The sequence below is a fragment of the Podarcis gaigeae genome, assembly GCF_964106915.1.
Source record: "Podarcis gaigeae genome assembly, chromosome: 2".
In the NCBI taxonomy this organism is placed as follows: domain Eukaryota; kingdom Metazoa; phylum Chordata; class Lepidosauria; order Squamata; family Lacertidae; genus Podarcis; species Podarcis gaigeae.
The window spans coordinates 106,898,867-106,919,741 of record NC_139679.1 but is presented as its reverse complement, the minus strand read 5'-3'; the positions used below and the strand labels follow the sequence as shown (position 1 = coordinate 106,919,741).

Sequence of the window (20,875 nt, the reverse complement as noted above, 5' to 3'; positions counted from 1 at the left end):
TATAGCCACCGACGCGAAAGGAACGGGAACGGCCTTGGATTGACGCATGCGCACTTGGGTTCCCTAACCCTCCTGGTGAAAGATGGCGTCCCGCGCGGGACCTCGAGCCGCTGGAACCGACGGCAGCGATTTCCGGCACCGGGAGCGCGTGGCACAGCACTACCAAATGAGGTGCCTCGCGGGGTGGGGGGTGGGGCCAGCAAGCCGCGCGCCCAGCGGGGGAAACCAGGCTGCTTCCCCCGCCTCCGCAGCAGTGCACGTTGCCGGAGCTTCCCGCTGTCATCCCTCCTTAGTCATTCGCCACCCTGGGGTCCCCCCCCGTTCGCTTATCGGGCAGCGTCGTTGCGTTTTAGCCGCCGCCCTCTTGCTCAAAAGTGTGGGTGGGGGAAAGCTAAATGCATGTAACGTCGTTGTGCAGATCGCCCGGTAAATCACTATGCAGTAAGATGGGGGGGAGACCAGGTGTTGTGAGAAGAGGTTGGCCACCTACTAATGAGGTTTGGCTTTGTTTTTCCTCTGCCTGTGTCTTTCACACAGCTGGAGATTCAGCTAGCCAGGCCTTCTCCATCACAGTATCCGCACTAGGAAAAGTTTTCCTCTCCTGAATTTTGATTTCTTGTGCGGCTGCTAAAGGCACAGGAAATTTGTTCTTTAAAAAAAAAGGTGGCAGCTGGATTGCAGCTCCACTTTCCTTGCAGAATATTAGAATGAAATTATCAGCAGCACCCCCATAAAATATTTGATTCTCTGTTCTTTAAAATAGGATCATCCCAATCGCCACAGATCAGTACAGTCAGAATTCTTTAGCTCAGTTGGTCGAGAGCAGCCTGTGTTGGACTCCAAATCCTTTCAACCTTTGTCATCATGGCCTGTGGTCACAGATGATGGGAGTTGTAGTCCAACAGCACTTGAGGCCCCATGGTTGAGGATGTAGAGCAGCGTCCGTCAACGCTGGGTCCCTCTTGCTGGATGTTATCCGCAGCCAGCTCAGCCAGCAGACAGGGATGATGGCAGTTGCATCGCAACAATGTCTGGGAATCTGAGATGAGAATAAGTGACACAAAAATGAAACTTTGTGCTACATTGGATTGTTGTCTGTGCTAAAAAATGGGGTCAAAAAGAGAGAGTAAGCTTTGCTTAGAAGCTTATTTTGGCATTAAGTGGTACATATCTTTATAAATAGCAATAGTATAATAATTATGCAGTCTGAGATGGTAGGGGTTAACATCCAGAAAATCAACTCCCTGCTTTGGGTTTGGGTTTGTTGGGTTTTTGTAGCTTATAGCCTATGTCATTCTGCCTAGTTCTTCACCCGTTTGTCTTGGGGTTGACTATCTCACCACCATATTTGAAATTACCTTTTAGTGCTGGCTCTTGCTCACCCTTGCCGCCCCCGCCCTCCCTCTGCTTCCCATAGTGTGTCCCTCAAGTCGGAGATTAAGAAGTTGATCTACATGCAGATAGCGCTGTGGCTTCTGGTGGCAGTGCAGATGTGTGTCGCTCACTTCAAGCTGCTGCCCCACGACCAGGTGGCCATGCCTTACCAGTGGGAGTACCCGTACCTGCTCAGCATCATCCCTTCGCTCTTCGGCCTCTTCTCCTTCCCGCGAAACAACATCAGCTACCTGGTCATCTCCATGATCAGCACGGGCCTTTTCTCAGTGGCGCCTCTCATCTATGGCAGCATGGAGATGTTCCCGATGGCGCAGCAGCTCTACCGCCACGGCAAGGCCTATCGCTTCATCTTTGGCTTCTCCGCCGTCTCTGTCATGTACTTGCTGGTGGTGGTCGCCGTGCAGGTTCACGGCTGGCAGCTGTATTACAGCAAGAAGCTGCTGGACTCCTGGTTTACCAGCACACAGGAGAAAAAGAAGAAATGAACAGGCGGCCAGGAGTTCACCTGCATGCAGCGATGTCTGGGGGCTTGGGGTGGGGGCTCAGGGGTGCCCTGCTCAAGCAGAGGCAGATGGCGCTCTTTGGGATTCTCTGCCCTCCCTACCATGCCAAGCTGATGGGAGATGGCAAGGGCTCCATTTGAGCAGGGTGAAAGCCTCTGTGGGTGCCTTCCGACCCTCTGCTGGCAACCACAGGGACTAGGAGCTGCAGACTTGGGCAACCCTCCTTTTGGGAGAGATTTACGGAAGAGGCAACTGGTGCCTTTCAGAAAGACCTTTCCTAGCTTGCTCAGACTGAGAGATGCAGGGCGGTCCTGCTGATTTGAATGAACGCTGAATCGTGACCAGGCAGACTGACTCCATCTTCTTGAGTTGGTTAGATGTGAGTTGGGTAAGAGAACTGCTCATGGTGAGACTTGGGGTCCCATCACGTTCCACCCATCTTAAGAGTTCCCAATCAAGCCCTTTTGTGAGATTATGCTATGTGTACTTACCGTATTTTTCTGTGTATAACGACCCCTATTTTTTGGGACCGCAACAAAATAATTTGGGGGGGGGGATTGCTCAGAGTTCTTGCACTTTTTTGTGGGGAGATTGCCCAGAGTTGTTGAGCTTTTTTGGGGGGGGCACCACTGCAAAACGCTTGACAACCTACCCCCCACACATCACTACAGACATCAATCGTCTACATACTGCTGCTACTACTACTACTACTAATAATAATAATAATAATAATTTATTTATACCCTGCCCATCTGGCTGAGTTTCCCCAGCCACTCTGGGCGGCTCCCAATCAAGTGTTAAAAACAGTACAGCGTTAAATATTAAAAACTTCCCTGAACAGGGCTGCCTTAAGATGTCTTCTGAATGTTAGGTAGTTGTTTATCTCTTTGACATCTGACGGGAGGGCATTCCACAGGGCGGGCGCCACTACCGAGAAGGCCCTCTGTCTGGTTCCCTGTAGCCTCACTGCCCAAAGCCCAACTGCCCAATCGACGCAACCACAGCCTGCTGTCCCTTGCTTATTTAGTCACGTAGATGGGTTTCCATCCTTGCTCATAACCCCCCCCCCTTGCCTTTTCCTATATCTGCCTGGGTGCCCCAGAGACTGCTGCCGCCACCCCATTCCCAGCTAATGAGTTTCAGCACACACACACCCCATGTACTTGGGTACCAAATAAAGAAAAATATTGCAGAACGTTGCACCTGGGTTTTGTTTTTAATTATCAGGGGGTGGGTGTGATGGTGGCAGTTGGCTCAAGCTGCTAGAGGTGAAACCACCCTCAATCATGCATTGTCCTGTCTTCAGGAGGCGCTGAGGGCCTCGCATTGCCAGATAACAGTGTGGTGTGCTAAGAGTGCCCACCAGTACCTCCAGTGTCCGTGAAAGGTCTCAGTAAATATCCTCTCCAAAATCCACAGTGCAAATGAGAGGATGTTTGCGCCGTCTGCTCAGTTCCTGTTCACATTGTAACATGCCCCATTAAGCTTGGACACATTTCATTGGATGTTGCAGTTGGATAGCCACCTTCCTATCCATTCTGAACAGAGGAGAGACGCAAAGAGCTCTCACTGAGCAAGCGCAGCAGTGGCGTAGATGTCATTTCCCCCTACATTTTTCTGTTCTTTGAGAGGTGGCAGCCATTTTGTGTTGCTCCATTCCCTACAGCAGCCATCTTGTGATGGGTGCCCTTTCTCAAGATTCCAAGGATGCCCACTGGCCTAAGGAATGCCACTGTCAATAGGAAAGAAAGTGGAGGTTTGTGGGGTGAGTAGATCTCTTGCCTACATAGAAAGCTTCCTTGAGGTAGTCACAAGTGGTGTAGACATTTGCTCCCCTGTGCAAAAAGAAGCTGAAGAACAGAACAAGATTGGTTCCAGAAAAGACTTAATACAGATCTACACCATACATTTAAATCTGGTCAAAAGCACATGAGTTCCCACAAAGAATTCTGGGTACCGTAGTTTGCTAAGAGGGCTGAGGATAGTAGCTCTGTGAGGATTTTGAGACAGATCTCCCCAATCTATGTCTGATACTCTAATCAAGCTTAACATGCTGATTCTCTAATAGCTACTTACAATTGCTTCCATACCACAATATTATTATTTTATTCTGATATATTTCAAGCAGTAGGAAATCAGGACAAAATTTAATAATACTTTGGATCTTATGCTTGTTGAATGGTGGTTATTCTGATTTTCTGGTTACCTTACATGTGCCCTATTGGTCAGAAAAATGTGGTACAGCCAACTCATTCAGCTGCAGATGGTCAAGAAAGCTGGTAAATTGGAGGGGGGGAAGAGAAGTTGCGATGTCATCATTCAAGATGGCAGGTGAGCCAACTGCCACACTCACAGTTGCATTATTTCTTTTAAATAATTGTATAAGGTGACAAAACCGCCAGGTAAGCAGGTGGGTCAGGTGGGCAATGATCCAAGAATCTCGGGGTGATATGCATCCTCAGTTAAAACCATGCACTGAGTAAGAACATTTCTGACCACTTTGAAAGGGAAGCAAGCCCTACCACAGCACGAATAATAGCACATGTTACTGAGGGAGGACTGGGAGCCCATGAGAGCTACAACCAGGGCCATTTTTTCTGGCATCTTTTAGGTGGGTGCAATTGCCATGACGAGAGAACAAGGGAGACATTCATGATGAGTTCTGGTACCTCTTTTTCAAGAAAAATAGCACTGTCTACAACAGTTCTAAAAGGATACCTCTGAAAAGACTGCAGAGTCTACAATAGGAATAGGACTGAGGCACAACACTTCCATTGAGACCTTTACTAAAGTCACTGCGAATCTGCTGCCTACGGTGGAAGAACATAAATAACACAAGTAATCTGAGACTGAGAGGCGTCCTTGAAGATATGGGGAAGGCAGGATTTACCGTATTTTTTGCTCTATAAGACTCACTTTTTCCCTCCTAAAAAGTAAGGGGAAATGTGTGTGCGTCTTATGGAGCGAATGCAGGCTGCGCAGCTATCCCAGAAGCCAGAACAGCAAGAGGGATTGCTGCTTTCACTGTGCAGCGATCCCTCTTGCTGTTCTGGCTTCTGGGATTCAGAATATTTTGTTTGTTTGTTTTCCTCCTCCAAAAACTAGGTGCGTCTTGTGGTCTGGTGCATCTTATAGAGCGAAAAATACTGTAATTACCACCTCGGTGGCTTGGTTTAAAGAGATTTCCCCAGACATTTCCGATACTAGCAACATCCCAGAGGCTAATATTCTTCAGGTGTGCTCCGTAAAAAATGCAAAACGCCCAAGCAGTGCCCAAAACAGAAATGGGAAGGAGCGAAAGTACTAACTTTCCAGGATCTCGGTGCAGGTACATTGCAAAAAAAAAAAAAAAAAAAAAGGACTTTAAGCAAGTTGCAGGAAAGTTACGCTCTGCAGGGGTGAGAAATGACTGGGAATTTTCCATTCCAGCTTGATAGCATCCCATGATTCCAAGGTGCTGACAGCAACCACACAGGCAGATGCACACAGCAGTTTGGTGGCAGTTTTAGAGGATGACACAGGCAGCTCCAAGGGCAGCGAGGAGGATAGGAGGCTGGCAGCAAACAACAGAAAAAAACCCAAAGGTCCTCAGGGACAGAGACACTTGAGATAACCAGTACCATCCCCTTCATAGAGCATGAAGTTCATAAAAGTTTTCTGAAATAAGAATTTTATTAAGGGGGAGGAGATTTGAATTGGATTTGGAATATGCAAAAGGATAAGGGGAGATAGGAAATTCCAGATGTCCTGAGGGTGCAAATCTGGATATCCTCTCCCTGACACATGGACTGCCAATCCAGCAGGCATAATGCTCGCATCTCTATTACTTAGGGAATTGCCCACTCACTGCAGCAAAGTAACAAACTACAGTGGTACCTTGAGTTACAAACACTTCAGGTTACAAACGCTTCAGGTTACAGACTCTGCTAACCCGGCAGTAGTACCTCAGGTTAAGAACTTTACCTCAGGATGAGAACAGAAATTGTGCAGCTGTGGCATGGTGGCAGCAGGAGGCCCCATTAGCTAAAGTGGTACCTCAGGTTAAGAACGGTTTCAGGTTAAGAACGGACCTCCGGAACGAAATAAGTTCGTACCACTGTACAGTGGTACCTCAAGTTACAAACACCTCAGGTTACAAATGCTTCAGGTTACAAACTCCGCTAACCTGGAAGAGTTACCTCAAGTGGAGAACTTTGCCCCAGGATGAGAATGGAAATTGTGTGCTGGCGGCGCAGCGGCAGCAAGAGGCCCCATTAGCAAAATAACACCTCAGGTTAAGAACAGACCTCCGGAACGAATTAAGTTCGTAAGACATGAAGTCATCATTGTCACTGTGTGCAGACTGTACAACCTGGAAAATAAATGTGACAAGAGGAAGTTACTGAGGCTAGAGGTACAACTATTCACAATACAGTGGTACCTTGGGTTACAGACGCTGCAGGTTACAGACCCTGCTAACCCAGAAATAGTACTTCGGGTTAAGAACTTTGCTTCAGGATGAGAACAGAAATTGTGCTCCGGCGGCACAGCAGCAGTAGGAGGCCCCATTAGCTAAAGTGGTACCTCAGGTTAAGAACGGTTTCAGGTTAAGAAAGGACCTCCAGAACGAATTAAGTTCCTAACCCGAGGTACCACTGTATGGCTGTTTGGTGTCTCTGACCCAAGTCCTGACTTGCAAATGTTTGCAGCACAGGCTGCAACAGGGGTCTGGTGCTTGAATCTCAATTCTGATTCATTCAGTGGAAATCCACAGTAGATAAAACCAAGGAGAGGGCTTTCCCCTCCACTGAATGATTCTTTTCTTAACTTCATTTTTCAGTGACTGAAAAGACTTATATAACAAGCAATCCCCATATATCCCCCCACCTCCAATAAAAATTCCATGCATATTCAATGGTAAACAATACATTTAAATATTGAGCTGGTTTGTACAATATCTTAAGAGTTATCAGTGAAGTGTCTTCTAATCTCCGCCTTAACAGATTGCTCCATAGCGAGCTGTGGGTGGGGAAGAGATAGCACGGTCCTTTCCAGTGTTATTAATAAACATGCGCTATACTGTTCCAAGGGGACGCGGGTGGCGCTGTGGGTAAAAGCCTCAGCGCCTAGGGCTTGCCGATCGAAAGGTCGGCGGTTCGAATCCCCGCGGCGGGGTGCGCTCCCGCTGCTCGGTCCCAGCGCCTGCCAACCTAGCAGTTCGAAAGCACCCCCGGGTGCAAGTAGATAAATAGGGACCGCTTACTGGCGGGAAGGTAAACGGCGTTTCCGTGTGCTGCGCTGGCTCGCCAGATGCAGCTTTGTCACGCTGGCCACGTGACCCGGAAGTGTCTCCGGACAGCGCTGGCCCCTGGCCTCTTGAGTGAGATGGGCGCACCAACCCCAGAGTCTGGCAAGACTGGCCCGTACGGGCAGGGGTACCTTTACCTTTACCTTTATACTGTTCCAAAATCATTTTCAGCCTTTGTGCTTCTTAAGGCCCTAATATACTTTGTTAGTTTCTCCATAAGAGTTGTGATCTGTGGTCTGCCTTACCATACCTCTAGAGTTAAGTTTGCAGCTGTTTTCCAATATTGTGCTAACAGGTATCTTGTTGCAGACATGAGAAAGATTAGTAGGTAAACAGTAAATTATTATTGGTATCTATAGACAGATTTAGTAAAGTTACAGGTAGGTAGCCGTGTTGGCCTGCCATAGTCAAAACAAAATAAAATAATTCCTTCCAGTAGCACCTTAGAGACCAACTAAGTAAGATTTCCCCTTCATGGATCACTGCCTTGCCGTGGAGAAGGGGCTTGAAGAACTCAGAGAAGCTATGAACTATGCCGAGCAGGGCACCCAAGATGAACAGGTCATAGTGGAGAGTTTTGACCAAACGTGATCCACCTGGAGGAGGAACCGGCAAGCCACTCCAGTATCCCTGCCAAGAAAACTCCATGGACAAAGACAACAGGCATATAAAAGATATGACGCTGGAAGATGAGCCCCTCAGGTCGGAAGGCGTCCAACATGCTACTGGGGAAGAGCGGAGGGCAAGTACAAGTAGATCCAGAGCTGATGAAGCGGCTGGGCCAAAGCCGAAAGGACGCTCAGTTGCGGATATGCGTGGAAGCGAAAGGAAAGTCCAATGCTGTAAAGAAAAATATTGCATAGGAACCTGGAATGTAAGAACCATGAACCTGGGTAAGTTGGAGGTGGTCAAAAATGAGATGGCAAGAATAAATATTGACATCCTGGGCATCAGTGAACTAAAATGGACGGGAATGGGTGAATTCAGTTCGGATGACCATCATATCTACTACTGTGGGCAAGAAACCCGTAAAAGAAATGGAGTGGCCCTCATAGTCAACAAAAGAGTGGCGAAAGCTGTACTGGGATGCAATCTCAAAAATGATAGAATGATCTCGATACGAATCCAAGGCAGACCTTTTAACATCACAGTAATCCAAGTTTATGCACCAACTACTTGTGCTGAAGAAACTGAAATTGACCAATTCTATGAAGACTTACAAGACCTTATAGAAGTGACACCAAAGAAGGATGTTCTTCTCATTATAGGGGATTGGAATGCTAAAGTAGGGAGTCAAGAGATAAAAGGAACAACTGGCAAGTTTGGCCTTGGAGATCAAAACAAAGCAGGGCAAAGGCTAATAGAGTTCTGTCAAGAGAACAAGCTGGTCATCACAAACACGCTTTTCCAACAACACAAGAGACGACTCTACACATGGACATCACCAGATGGGCAGCATCGAAATCAGATTGATTATATTCTCTGCAGCCAAAGATGGAGAAGCTCTATACAGTCAGCAAAAACAAGACCTGGAGCTGACTGTGGCTCAGATCATCAGCTTCTTATAGCAAAATTCAAGCTTAAACTGAAGAAAGTAGGAAAAACCACTGGGCCGGTAAGATACAATCTAAGTCAAATCCCTTATGAATACACAGTGGAAGTGAGGAACAGGTTTAAGGATTTAGATTTGGTGGACAGAATGCCTGAAGAACTATGGATGGAGGCTCGTAACATTATACAGGAGGCAGCAACGAAAACCATCCCAATGAAAAGGAAATGCAAGAAAGCAAAGTGGCTGTCCAATGAGGCCTTACAAATAGCGGGGGAGAGAAGGCAAGCAAAATGTGAGGGAGATGGTGAAAGATACAGGAAATTGAATGCAGATTTCCAAAGAATAGCAAGGAGAGACAAGAAGACCTTCTTAAACGAGCAATGCAAAGAAATAGAGGAAAGCAATAGAATGGGAAGAACCAGAGATCTGTTCAAGAAAATTGGAGATATGAAAGGAACATTTCATACAAAGATTTCCATAATAAAGGACAAAAGTGGAAAGGACCTAACAGAAGCAGAAGACATCAAGAAGAGGTGGCAAGAATACACAGAGGAATTATACCAGAAAGAAATGGATGTCTCGTATACCCCAGGTAGTGTGGTTGCTGACCTTGAGCCAGACATCCTGGAAAGTGAAGTCAAATGGGCCTTAGAAAGCACTGCAAATAACAAGGCCAGTGGAAGTGATGGTATTCCAGCTGAACTATTTAAAATTTTAAAAGATGATGCTGTTAAGGTGCTACACTCAATATGCCAGCAAGTTTGGAAAACTCAGCAGTGGCCAGAAGATTGGAGAAGATCAGTCTACATCCCAATCCCAAAGAAGGGCAGTGCCAAAGAATGCTCCAACTACCGCACAATTGCACTCATTTCACACGCTAGCAAGGTTATGCTTCAAATTCTACAAGGAAGGCTCAAGCAGTATGTGGACCGAGAACTCCCAGAAGTGCAAGCTGGATTTAGAAGAGGCAGAGGAACCAGAGACCAAATTGCAAACATGCGCTGGATTATGGAGAAAGCTAGAGAGTTCCAGAAAGACATCTACTTCTGCTTCATTGACTATGCAAAAGCCTTTGACTGTGTCGACCATGGCAAACTATGGCAAGTTCTTAAAGAAATGGGAGTGCCAGATCACCTCATCTGTCTCCTGAGAAATCTCTATGTGGGACAAGAAGCTACAGTTAGAACTGGATATGGAACAACTGATTGGTTCAAAATTGGGAAAGGAGTACGACAAGGCTGTATTTTGTCTCCCTGCTTATTTAACTTATATGCAGAATTCATCATGCGAAAGGCTGGGCTGGATGAATCCCTAGCCGGAATTAAGATTGCCGGAAGAAATATCAACAACCTCAGATATGCAGATGACACAACCTTGATGGCAGAAAGTGAGGAGGAGTTAAAGAACCTTTTAATGAGGGTGAAAGAGGAGAGCGCAAAATATGGTCTGAAGCTCAACATCAAAAAAACGAAGACCATGGCCACTGGTCCCATCACCTCCTGGCAAATAGAAGGGGAAGAAATGGAGGTAGTGAGAGATTTTACTTTCTTGGGCTCAATGATCACTGCAGATGGTGACAGCAGCCACGAAATTAAAAGACGCCTGCTTCTTGGGAGAAGGGCAATGACAGGCCTAGACAGCATCTTGAGAAGTAGAGACATCACCTTGCCAACAAAGGTTCGTATAGTTCAGGGGTCTGCAACCTGCGGCTCCGGAGCCGCATGTGGCTCTTTTACACCTTTGCTGCGGCTCCGGGGCAGATACTAGCGAAGGGAGGAGGCGCATTGTGCGCCCCGACACTCCCCACTGTGGCGGGCGCTGTACTGGCTGTGACGTCGCATGTGGGCGGTGTGTGTGTTAGTTTTGCGGCTCCCAGGTTTTTTTTTTCTTCGGAAACGGGTCCAAGTGGCTCTTTTTGTCTTAAAGGTTGCAGACCCCTGGTATAGTTAAAGCTATGGTTTTCCCAGTAGTGATGTATGGAAGTGAGAGCTGGACCATAAAGAAGGCTGATCGCCGAAGAATTGATGCTTTTGAATTATGGTGCTGGAGGAGACTCTTGAGAGTCCCATGGACTGCAAGAAGATCAAACCTCTCCATACTGAAGGAAATCAACCCTGAGTGCTCACTGGAAGGACAGATTGTGAAGCTGAGGCTCCAGTACTTTGGCCACCTCATGAGAAGAGAAGACTCCCTGGAGAAGACCCTGATGTTGGGAAAGATGGAGGGCACAAGGAGAAGGGGACGGCAGAGGACGAGATGGTTGGATAGTGTTTTCGAGGTTACCAGCATGAGTTTGACCAAACTGCGGGAGGCAGTGGAGGACAGAGGTGCCTGGCGTTCTCTGGTCCATGGGGTCACGAAGAGTCGGACACGACTAAACGACTAAACAACAACAACAAAAAAGTAAGATTTAGTAAAGTTATCCTTGGATCAGCTTGTGCTATGTGTCCCCTAATAAGAAAAAAAAAACGTATTCAAATACCATTTACCAAAATAATTGCAAAGGCTTGTTGCCTGTTTGTGTTATCAGTTTCACAGTGCAAATCCATTTCCCACATCGATTTTAATGAGATTGGATCCCTTCTCATCACATTGCAGATAATATTGTAGGCATCTGAGAGTAATTTTCTGATGGGTAAGTAGAATTTAAAATTGGTTCCAATATGTTTTACTTTTCTAAGTAGAAGTGGAAAAAGTTGCTTGAAAACAAGCTAAGGGGATTTTTCAATTAGTTTAACACACAGTTTTTTATAGAGTCTGGGATGAAGCCAGCATCATCTAATCGACAGTTACATGCTTTGATGTTTCTTAGACCAAATTACTTTTCCCCACCCACTCTTTTTAAAAGGTAGATTTTATCGCTTTTCTCCCCACACACGTCTTTTGTTTTTCTAGTTATATCTGTTCCTTGCTGCTTTTGCTGTACTCAAATGATAATTCTTTCTATTCCTCCTCTAGTTGCTTTTGCACTCAATTCTTTATATGCACAGAATTATTTCTCTTTAATTTTTTATGGGTTTTAATTTCCCCCACGCCCCCCCCAGTTTTAAACTGCTTTTATGGGTCCTAGTTTAACCTGTCTAGCTGTTTTACTTTTTATTGTGCAAGGCAATTGATAAATGCCATTAACTGAATAAAATCAGGAATAAAAACGCTAAAGGAAACCTTCTTGCTTCTAATAGCTTTTTTGGCCCTCCTTGTCAACCATGCTGAAATCCCCTTGGCCTAGGAGCTACCCTTTCCCGAACTGCGGTATAAATTACAGTGGTACCTTGGGTTACATACGCTTCAGGTTACACACTCCGCTAACCCAGAAATAGTGCTTCAGGTTAAGAACTTTGCTTCAGGATAAGTACAGAAATCGGGCTCTGGCAGCGAGGCAGCAGCGGGAGGCCCCATTAGCTAAAGTGGTGCTTCAGGTTAAGAACGGACCTCCAGAACAAATTAAGTACTTAACCCGAGGTACCACTATATAGCTGAACTTCGCTTATTGTGGTTTGGAACAGCCCCCAGGCGTTCTGGAAAGATTTGAGCCTCTTCTTTGCCTTCCAACCTCCTTTTGCCAATCCCCTTGCTTCTTTCGAAGATTCCTCATTCGAAGTCAAACGCAACAGTGTTTGGTTTTCTCCATTTGCAGATCTAATATTTGCTAAATCTGATAGCGCTACAGTCACTGTTCCCAGTTGCATACATACGATTAAGTCCAGGGTTAGCAAACAAAGAAAGCAGTATGACTCATGCAAGTTGCAGAAAAATAAAGTAGTATTGCTAATGCAAATTAGAAAGTATTACTAAGGCAAGATCTCTTTGTGGCCGAGATTAAATCTCTGTGATAGCGTAATAACATAGAGCCAGCATGTGGCGTATTGAATCTCCAAGGACATCCTGTCACGGGAGGGATGTGTGTAAAAAAGGGCAGGTTATGAAGGCCAGAAAGAGCCTGGAGGTTTGGGTGTGTATGGAAAGGGGGTGGAAATGGGAGGAGAAATCTTCAGGAGGGCCGTGAGAAGAGTTATAAAAGGTGATGCTTGCTGTTAGATGATCGGCAAATAAAGCTCCTGTTGCCTTCATAAAACGAGTCAAGGTCCTGTCTGAGAAACAACCCCCTAATTCTGGCCTGAATCCATGGAAACGAGAGACACAACTAAACAGAACCTGGTAAAATGCTCTTTTATCTTTTCGATGTATGTTTTAAACATTGCATTATGTGTGCTTTTATGATTGCGAATCGCTTTAGGACATGTTATATGGGGTAGTGGCAATTAACATACGCTCATAGTAATTACCAGTGCCTTTTTGGGGGGGGGGGACGCAGGGGGACGCATAGCCCTAAACATGTTGTGAATCTAAGACTGGCCTCATTGAGGGGCAGTATTTCAATATGAGTAGGAAAATGAGAGTACCCCTAAACATTTAGAAAAAAGAGCACTGGTGATGATATTCCTATTTTAAAAGCATTCTTTGATATACAGTGGTACCTCGGGTTACATACGCTTCAGGTTACAGATTCCACTAACCCAGAAATAGTGCTTCAGGTTAAGAACTTTGCTTCAGGATGAGAACAGAAATCGTGCGGCGGCGGTGCGGTGGCAGCGGGAGGCCCCATTAGCTAAAGTGGTGCTTCGGGTTAAGAACAGTTTCAGGTTAAGTACGGGCCTCCAGAACGAATTAAGTACTTAACCCGAGGTACCACTGTATGTGATAGTCCCGTGTAGGGAACCGCCAGCCAGGAGCGTTAATTTGAAATTCACCTGCCCACAGAGAATTTTAAATCAATATGCAGAGAGGCAAGGAAAGGTATGAACATCTAGTTAGGGCAATGCTTCCCAGTTCCCAGGAACTGCTTGATTATTTCACATCCGGGAGGAGACGCCTCATTAAAAAAAGGAAAGCGTAAAATGGTTTGAATCTTTACGTCAGAGGGTGCGCATGGACTCTCAGCCAAATACAAGTTGAGCAACCAATATGAAACTTGCAGCCAAGATGGTTAACACGTTGGTTTTATGAATCCTCTTCCTCCTCCTCTGTCTTCTCTCTCTCTCATAGAGGCATATTTCCACATCAATTTGCATAGAAATTAAAACCAACATATATACAGTTCATCAGGTTGTGCTGGAGGCGGGTGAAGCTGCCTCAAATTATTATTATTTTAAATAACTTTATTAATTAAAAAGGACATACAGTGGTACCTCGGGTTAAGTACTTAATTCGTTCCTGAGGTCCGTTCTTAACCTGAAACTGTTCTTAACCTGAGGACCACTTTAGCTAATGGGGCCTCCTGCTGCTGCTGCGCCGCCGGAGCACAATTTCTGTTCTCATCCTGAAGCAAAGTTCTTAACCTGAAGCACTATTTATGGGTTAGTGGAGTCTGTAACCTGAAGCGTATGTAACCTGAAGCGTATGTAACCCGAGGTACCACTTAAAGGGAAGTTTTCCTTCTGCACATATGTTTTCCCTCTGCACATAACTTGCATTATAGGGAAGCATTGCATCTCTTTCTACACATAACTGTGGCCTTATGGGAAGTCTTGCTATGGGAAGTATTGCTTCTTTTCTCTTGCATTCTGGGAAGTCTCGCTTATAATCTTCTCTCTGTTTCTGCACACACTGTACGAACCTGCTCCAAACACCAAGACATTCCCTCATCGCTCCGTTCACCTAAAGTTCATGGTGACTTGTACTCCATGCATAGCTGACCACATCTATAGAACTTGATTATTGTATTCTTTCATGTTATGATCAATCATTAGTAATTGTTTCACGCCATATTAATCTTTAGTTAGGAGGTTTCATGCTTGTCTAGTCCCAACCTCGTTTCCCAGCCTTTAATCTACCAGTGATTAATGTTCACATGTAATTCCCACCCCTCACATGTAATTCCCGCCTTGCATTTGCATTAACCAATAGGCAATGAGTTTCTTTGTGTTTGTATCAACCAATCAGCCACAACCACACCTGTGGCAATGTTTGTAATATTCAATAAAAGAGAGTTCCCGGGGCTTCCCCGGCAGACGCCTCTCACATGACACCTACTACTCGTCTCCCGTGATTTTCATTCCTACATCTGGTGACCCCGGACGTGCCAGATCCCTTACGCAGCCTAGCCCCTGTACTTCACTCGACTGGAAAAGTCTCGGCGCGCTTACTTCGTGAGTATGGGGAACGATTTGACGAAATCGCAGAGAGAACATGCCAGGGAATTGTTTTCTCTAGTTAGGCAGCGGGTTGTGGATGTTCATGTTTCCTTAAAAGAAATTGAACAACTACTAGGTGAAATCAATTGCCAATATCCGTCCTACCCAGAGACTGGCTCTCTGGAGGTTGAGACTTGGCAAAAGATCGGGAAGACCCTCTTTGCAGAACCGAGGGCTCCAATTCATTGTCTGCTCACCTGGCAGAAATGTGCAGAGGCCGTTGCAAAGTTTGGACCCCAGGTCCCCCAGGCGTCTCCTTCGGCCCCTGCTCTCCTGCCTGCAGCAGACAATCCCCCCCCTTATCCACAACTTCTGTCTCCTTCTCCTTCACAGCCCGGGCAAACCCCCCCCCCCCCCGCTTCTCATCCATCTCGACCTGCTTCCTACAACCACTGTACACACAATAACTCAATTTGAAACCTACCAACCAGCCAGCTTTCAAAGATTAACTCACACCCCTGTATTTTAGTCCAAGAAATCTTTGCACATGTTGCCATGAGATTTCGGTGGATTGCACTTAGTGTCTCATGTATTCCAGAAGCGGTTGCCATGTGGTATAAAAAAAGTGAGGATTTCCTTTCCCTTTGCCATGTGCCTCAAATCAGGCCCATGCAGAGCTTGTCTGAGGCCCAAGGCAGAAGTTTTGTCCGTAAGATGTGCCACGGCCGTGCCACTGCCTAATCTGATCTGACACTACACACTAGTACGTAATAATGCAGATCCAGATTTTAATATCAAAGCCATACAGTGCATACAGACAGCATGGCCGATTTGCCCAATAAGACCCTGGTTGGCTGGGAGGAATGGGGCATCCTTGGCATGGCAGCCTGGTGGAGACCCCCAGCCAACTTAGCCCTCTGAGTGTACCCTCTGCCCCCTGCCCTGCATGGGACTGTCTCGAATTATTTTTATGTTGCGTAGTTTGCTGGGTAAAGGTTAAAGGGACCCCTGACCATTAGGTCCAGTTGTAGCTGACTCTGGAGTTGCGGCACTCATCTCGCTTTATTGGCCGAGAGAGCCGGTGTACAGATTCCGGGTCATGTGGCCAGCATGACTAAGCCGCTTCTGGCGAACCAGAGCAGCGCACGGAAACGCCGTTTACCTTCCCGCCGGAGTAGTACCTATTTATCTACTTGCACTTTGATGTGCTTTCGAACTCCTAGGAGGGCAGGAGCAGGGACCGAGCAACGGGAGCTCACCCTGTTGCACAGATTTGAACCGCTGACCTTCTGAGTGGCAAGTCCTAGTCTCTGTGGTTTAACCCACAGCGCCACCCGCGTCCCTTAGTTTGCTGGGTAACCTTGGGCAAAAGACTGCCTCGGTTTAGCCTTCTTCCTTGTCCGTTGCGGGAGATAAAAGCTAAGGATTGTGAAGCTCTTTGAAGATGTAAAAGTGTTCTAGAAAAGGTGATATGTTGTATGCTGAATTATTTACACTGGGACGGGCGGCGGGAAACGACTGTAGATCAGCTGTAGAGCAGATGCTTTGGATACAGAAAGTCCCAAGCTGAGATCTCAAGCTAAAAGGATCAGGGAGATCAGGAGAGCTTCTGCCAGCCAAAGCAGACAATATTGAGCAAGATGGATAAAATAGTCCAACCTGGTACAAAAGCAGTTTTCTATGTAGTACTTAAACTTTGAGCGGGGAGGGTGTTAGAATAAAAATGATGACATATATTTTCAAATATGCAAGGAGTGCCTGGAAACATTTTTGCTGGGACATTGCTGCAACTCCCAGCAAAGTGTAGTGGCTACACTGATTTTATGTGGCAGCTGCTACATACATTGCTATGGTGTGCACAAGAGGGAGCCCTTACCAGATTTATTTATTTACTTTTGTTTAGTCATTTAGTCGTGTCCGACTCTTCGTGACCCCATGGACCAGAGCACGCCAGGCACTCCTGTCTTCCATTGCCTCCCGCATTTTGGTCAAAATTTATTTACTTTACAGATTGCAAATTAAAGGTAAAGGAACCCCTGACCGTTAGGTCCGGTTGCGGATAACTCTGGGGCTCATCTCGTTTTACTGGCCAAGGGAGCCAGCGTACAGCTTCCGGGTCATGTGGCCAGCATGACTAAGCTGCTTCTGGCGAACCAGAGCAGCGCACGGAAACGCCGTTTATCTTCCCACCGGAGTGGTACCAATTTATCTAATTGCACTTTGACGTGCTTTTGAACTTCTAGGTTGGCAGGAGCTGGGACCGAACAACAGGAGCTCACCCCATCGCGGGGATTCGAACCGCCGACCTTCTGATCGGATTAGGTAGTGCTAATACAGCCACTCAACATGTAGGGATTTTTTTTAAAGCAGGAACTCACTGGAACTCGGTTCTGGTACCTCTCAGGTGGGCACTGTTGCCATTACAGTGGAACCTCGTGTTATGTACCGTCCTCTTTCTGAACGCTGCGGGTTATGAGCTCCACTAAGCTGGAAGTAGATGCCCCTTTGTTGCGACCTTTGCCCCGGGATGCGAGTAGAAGTTGCGCGCTAGCAGCATGGCTGCAGCAGGAGGCGCCATTAGCGAGCGGTTTTGGGTTACAAACGGACCTCCGAAACGGATTAAGTTTGTAACCGGAGGTACCACTGTACAGTTATACCTTGAATCTCGAACACCTTGGAGTTCGAACGCCTTGGCTCCCAAACAAATTGGTTCTCGAACAATTGAAAGGAAGTGAGTGCTCCGGTTTTTGAATGATTTTCGGAAGCCGAACGTCCGACAGGGCTTCCATGGTTTCTGACTGGTGGCAGGCAGGAGCTTCCTGCAGCCAATCAGAAGCCACACTTTGTTTTCTGAACGTTTTGGAAGTCGAACGGACTTCTGGAACAGATTCCGTTCGACTTCCAAGGTACAACTTTATAAGATAACAAGCGAGGTGTTTATGGTGAATTCCAACAGTGGCACCTCTTTTTCTAGAAAAATAGCACTGCCAACATGTTGTACATAAATACATTATTAACCACATGGCCTATCTTCTGCTGGAAAAACTGCTGAGGACTGGCTGAGTGAGAACAAGAGAGGAAGGTTGGAATGCTTAAGCCTTTCCCCACTGCAAGTTTTGGGCAGTGGCTTTTCCTTTGCTGATTTCAGTGATGTGTTTGGCACTGCAAACAATCATTTGAAACCCTGCGGGGAAGAGAGCACATTTCCATCTATTTAAAAGCACATCTGAAGCACAAAGAATCCTAGGAGCTGTAGTTTGTTAAGAGTGCTGGGAATGGAAGCACTGCAGAGGGTAAAACTACAGTTCCCAGGATTCTTTGAGGGAAGGAATATGCTTAAAATGTGCTGCAGATGTATGGTGGGGATGTGGCCTTTTCAGAAGAGGATTGGGAGGAAGCAGGTTGGTGGGGAAAGGGTTAAGCACTCTGACTCTTGTTGCTGCATTCAGAAGAGCTTTTCTAGGAGGGAAAAGGATCATCAGGCTACCATTTCATAAATTTTAGTTGTTAAGTTGTGGGTGAACATATCAGACGACACAACGATTCTTCAAACAGCTCTTGTTTATTCACAGGCCAGAACAGAACTGAACTGAAGGGTTCAGCCAGCCTGCTTATATAGAGCTCCACTAGAACGCAACAGTAACCACTTTCTGTAACTATCCAATCACTGAACATCACTTTCAATCCCTTATTTGCATATGTGGACCTGAGTGAAAACTATCTACAGTATCCCCCTGCTGGCCCAGGGTGAGAACTTCAATACATAACACCAGTGGCCAACAGAAGCTAAACTATTTCGAACCAAGAAATTAATGGTTCAGATATGCCTTTGCCACCAACGGTGCGGTACTCAAGGGTACGCAACAATGGCACCACATGTCTGAAATAGTACAGGAGAACAATCCTGAAGCCATTTTGACTCTTCCAGCCACCTCAAAAATTCTCTGCAGTGAGGAAGGAAATGGGAAAACCTCACCATTGCCTCTTTGCTCACAAATCCTATCTTAAGGGCGTATTGTGTATGAACAGGGTGAGCCTGTGACCTGGATTCCGGAACTAAGTATTTAGCGTCTCAGAAGAAATGGCCAGGCTGCCTAGGTAAAGCAATCAAGTGACCATTATCAGTATGCTGCCAGACAGGATTTCTGCTGTAGCCCGCCCCCTTATGTGATGTATGTATGATGTTTTGGGGGGTGGTCTTTGGCTACAGGGTGGGCAGCTTCAAAAGTCTATATAAGGGCTTGCGCACCATTGTTCTGGGTCCCTCCTGCCTGCATGTAGTTGTGAGCACCCTGTTGCAACAGTTAATAAAGATCAGGCTTACTAGCTGCCTTGCTTCTCAATATTCTCTGGTTGGCCTCTGTTATTTTCTCCTTTTTTGTTATTTTGTTCTTTTTTGTCAATAATTAACCTCCTTTACAGAAAGGCCTCTTTGACTGCAAATGCGCTAGTATATTTAAAGCAGACACGTATTCCTAAATCTTGGGAAACTGTAGTTTGTTAAGGGTGCTGAGAACTGTAGCTCTGCCAGGATTAAACTACAGTTCTAATGTTTCTTTAGAGGGAGTATTGTGCTTTAAATGTATGGTGTGTATGCATAGTCTGTTTGTTTTGCTGTGGTCAAATGTTGCAATCTTTTTACTACAGAGTAAACCACTGAACAAAAAACTTTCAGATGGAAATGATCTTTCTTTCTTTCTTTCTTTCTTTCTTTCTTTCTTTCTTTCTTTCTTTCCAACCTGTCCTTCACTGCTAGGTCCCTGGGCTGGTTACAGCAATTTAAAAATACAATTTTAAAATGAGTTTAAAACAAATTAGCGGGGGCGGGTTCCTAAAATATAAATATTCTGTTTTCATATCCTCAGTTTCTCATGCAAGTGACCAACAATTCTGGTCTGGCCAACTCAAATTCTGCTTAAATTCTGGGAACACAGACAAGTTCTCAAGGTGAGTTTATTAGTAAGTACAGTCTGATTGTTTTATATACATCTGACTATAGGCTAAGATGGCTGTATGTAAAGGGAGGCACAGAGCAATAATAGTACATGCCTACATCATGGTTTCATCATGGCTTCCTGACCCATGTCTAGGGAGGCCTGAACCCAGGACGTTTTCATTTTAGAAACGAAGCGCTGCCCAGGTTAATAGGGGAAAGACACTCTCCAGAAGAACACATGATTATACTTAATTACATACTGCCTACAATCACCATGGAGATTCAGGAGCTGCTCCTTAGTGTGATGCTTTTTAAGCTTCCTTTCATTATGAAACTTGAACATTATTATATAAATAGCTGTTATCTGCCCCGATAAGACCTGGCAGGTTCTCACTATTACTGTGCTTAATATAATTGTGGCTCCACGTGTTCCTCGACTGCAAATCAACCCTTCACCTTATTCCAATAAGTTTAATGCCAGCTCCCCACTCATTGAAAATAAACTGGGAAAGAGGGGAAATGTTTATCAGGATAGTGACAAGGGGTTTGAAGGGTTAAAAAAACCCTCCATCCTATACTGTGATCTTCATCATGATTGCCCCACCAGCAGCAGCTGCTATTTAAAGTTTTAAAAAGAATCATGCAGACCAAACCATGTGAAATGTACCTTTATTCTTATCAGTCAATGTATCTTGCCATTAAGTTAGACTGCAGTCCTATGTATACTTATCTGAAAGTGTGCCCCACTGGAAACAGTGGCCCTTACTTCTGAGTAAGCGTACACAAGACCAGGTTTTGCATATGCGTATGGACTTAAAGGAGGGACTCTGGTGGCGCTGTGGGTTAAACCACAGAGCCTAGGACTTGCCGATCAGAAGGTTGGCGATTCGAATCCCCACGATGGGGTGAGCTCCCGTTGCTCGGTCCCTGCTCCTGCCAACCTAGCAATTTGAAAGCACATCAAAGTGCAAGTAGATAATAGGTACCGCTCCGGCAGGAAGGTAAACGGCGTTTCTGTGTGCTGCTCTGGTTCTCCAGAAGTGGCTGAGTCATGCTGGCCACATGACC

General features: G+C 45.9%; 2 protein-coding genes and 1 long non-coding RNA gene across 4 annotated transcripts in view; 2 read left to right on the top strand and 1 right to left on the bottom strand.

Annotated features, from left to right (window-relative positions):
• The window catches only part of LOC310838220, a 33,959-nt gene extending 21,696 nt beyond the window's left edge, over positions 1–12,263 (bottom strand). The window contains exon 1 of the long non-coding RNA XR_014560820.1: positions 12,001–12,263. This is a non-coding gene — a long non-coding RNA (uncharacterized lncRNA). The remainder of the gene's footprint in view (positions 1–12,000) is intronic.
• JAGN1 (jagunal homolog 1) lies at positions 4–3,097 on the top strand. The gene is made up of 2 exons (XM_083725362.1): positions 4–171; positions 1,418–3,097. Exons 1-2 carry the CDS (start codon positions 83–85, stop codon positions 1,878–1,880), a joined length of 552 nt encoding a protein of 183 aa, XP_083581488.1. The 5' UTR covers positions 4–82; the 3' UTR covers positions 1,881–3,097.
• A 444-nt stretch (positions 12,264–12,707) lies between the features above and the next one.
• The window catches only part of IL17RE (interleukin 17 receptor E), a 51,229-nt gene continuing 43,061 nt past the window's right edge, over positions 12,708–20,875 (top strand). For both annotated transcript variants that reach the window (XM_083723797.1, XM_083723796.1), the window contains exon 1: positions 12,708–12,895. The gene's annotated coding sequence lies outside the window, so the exon portion shown is untranslated. The remainder of the gene's footprint in view (positions 12,896–20,875) is intronic.

What these genes read in the sequence shown, in the direction of transcription:
- JAGN1 (XM_083725362.1), top strand. Translation starts at nt 83, where the DNA reads ATGGCGTCCCGCGCGGGACCTCGAGCCGCTGGAACCGACGGCAGCGAT. An exon ending in GCACAGCACTACCAAATGAG is followed by an intron (nt 172 to 1,417) that starts GTGCCTCGCGGG and finishes TGCTTCCCATAG; the next exon opens with TGTGTCCCTCAAGTCGGAGA.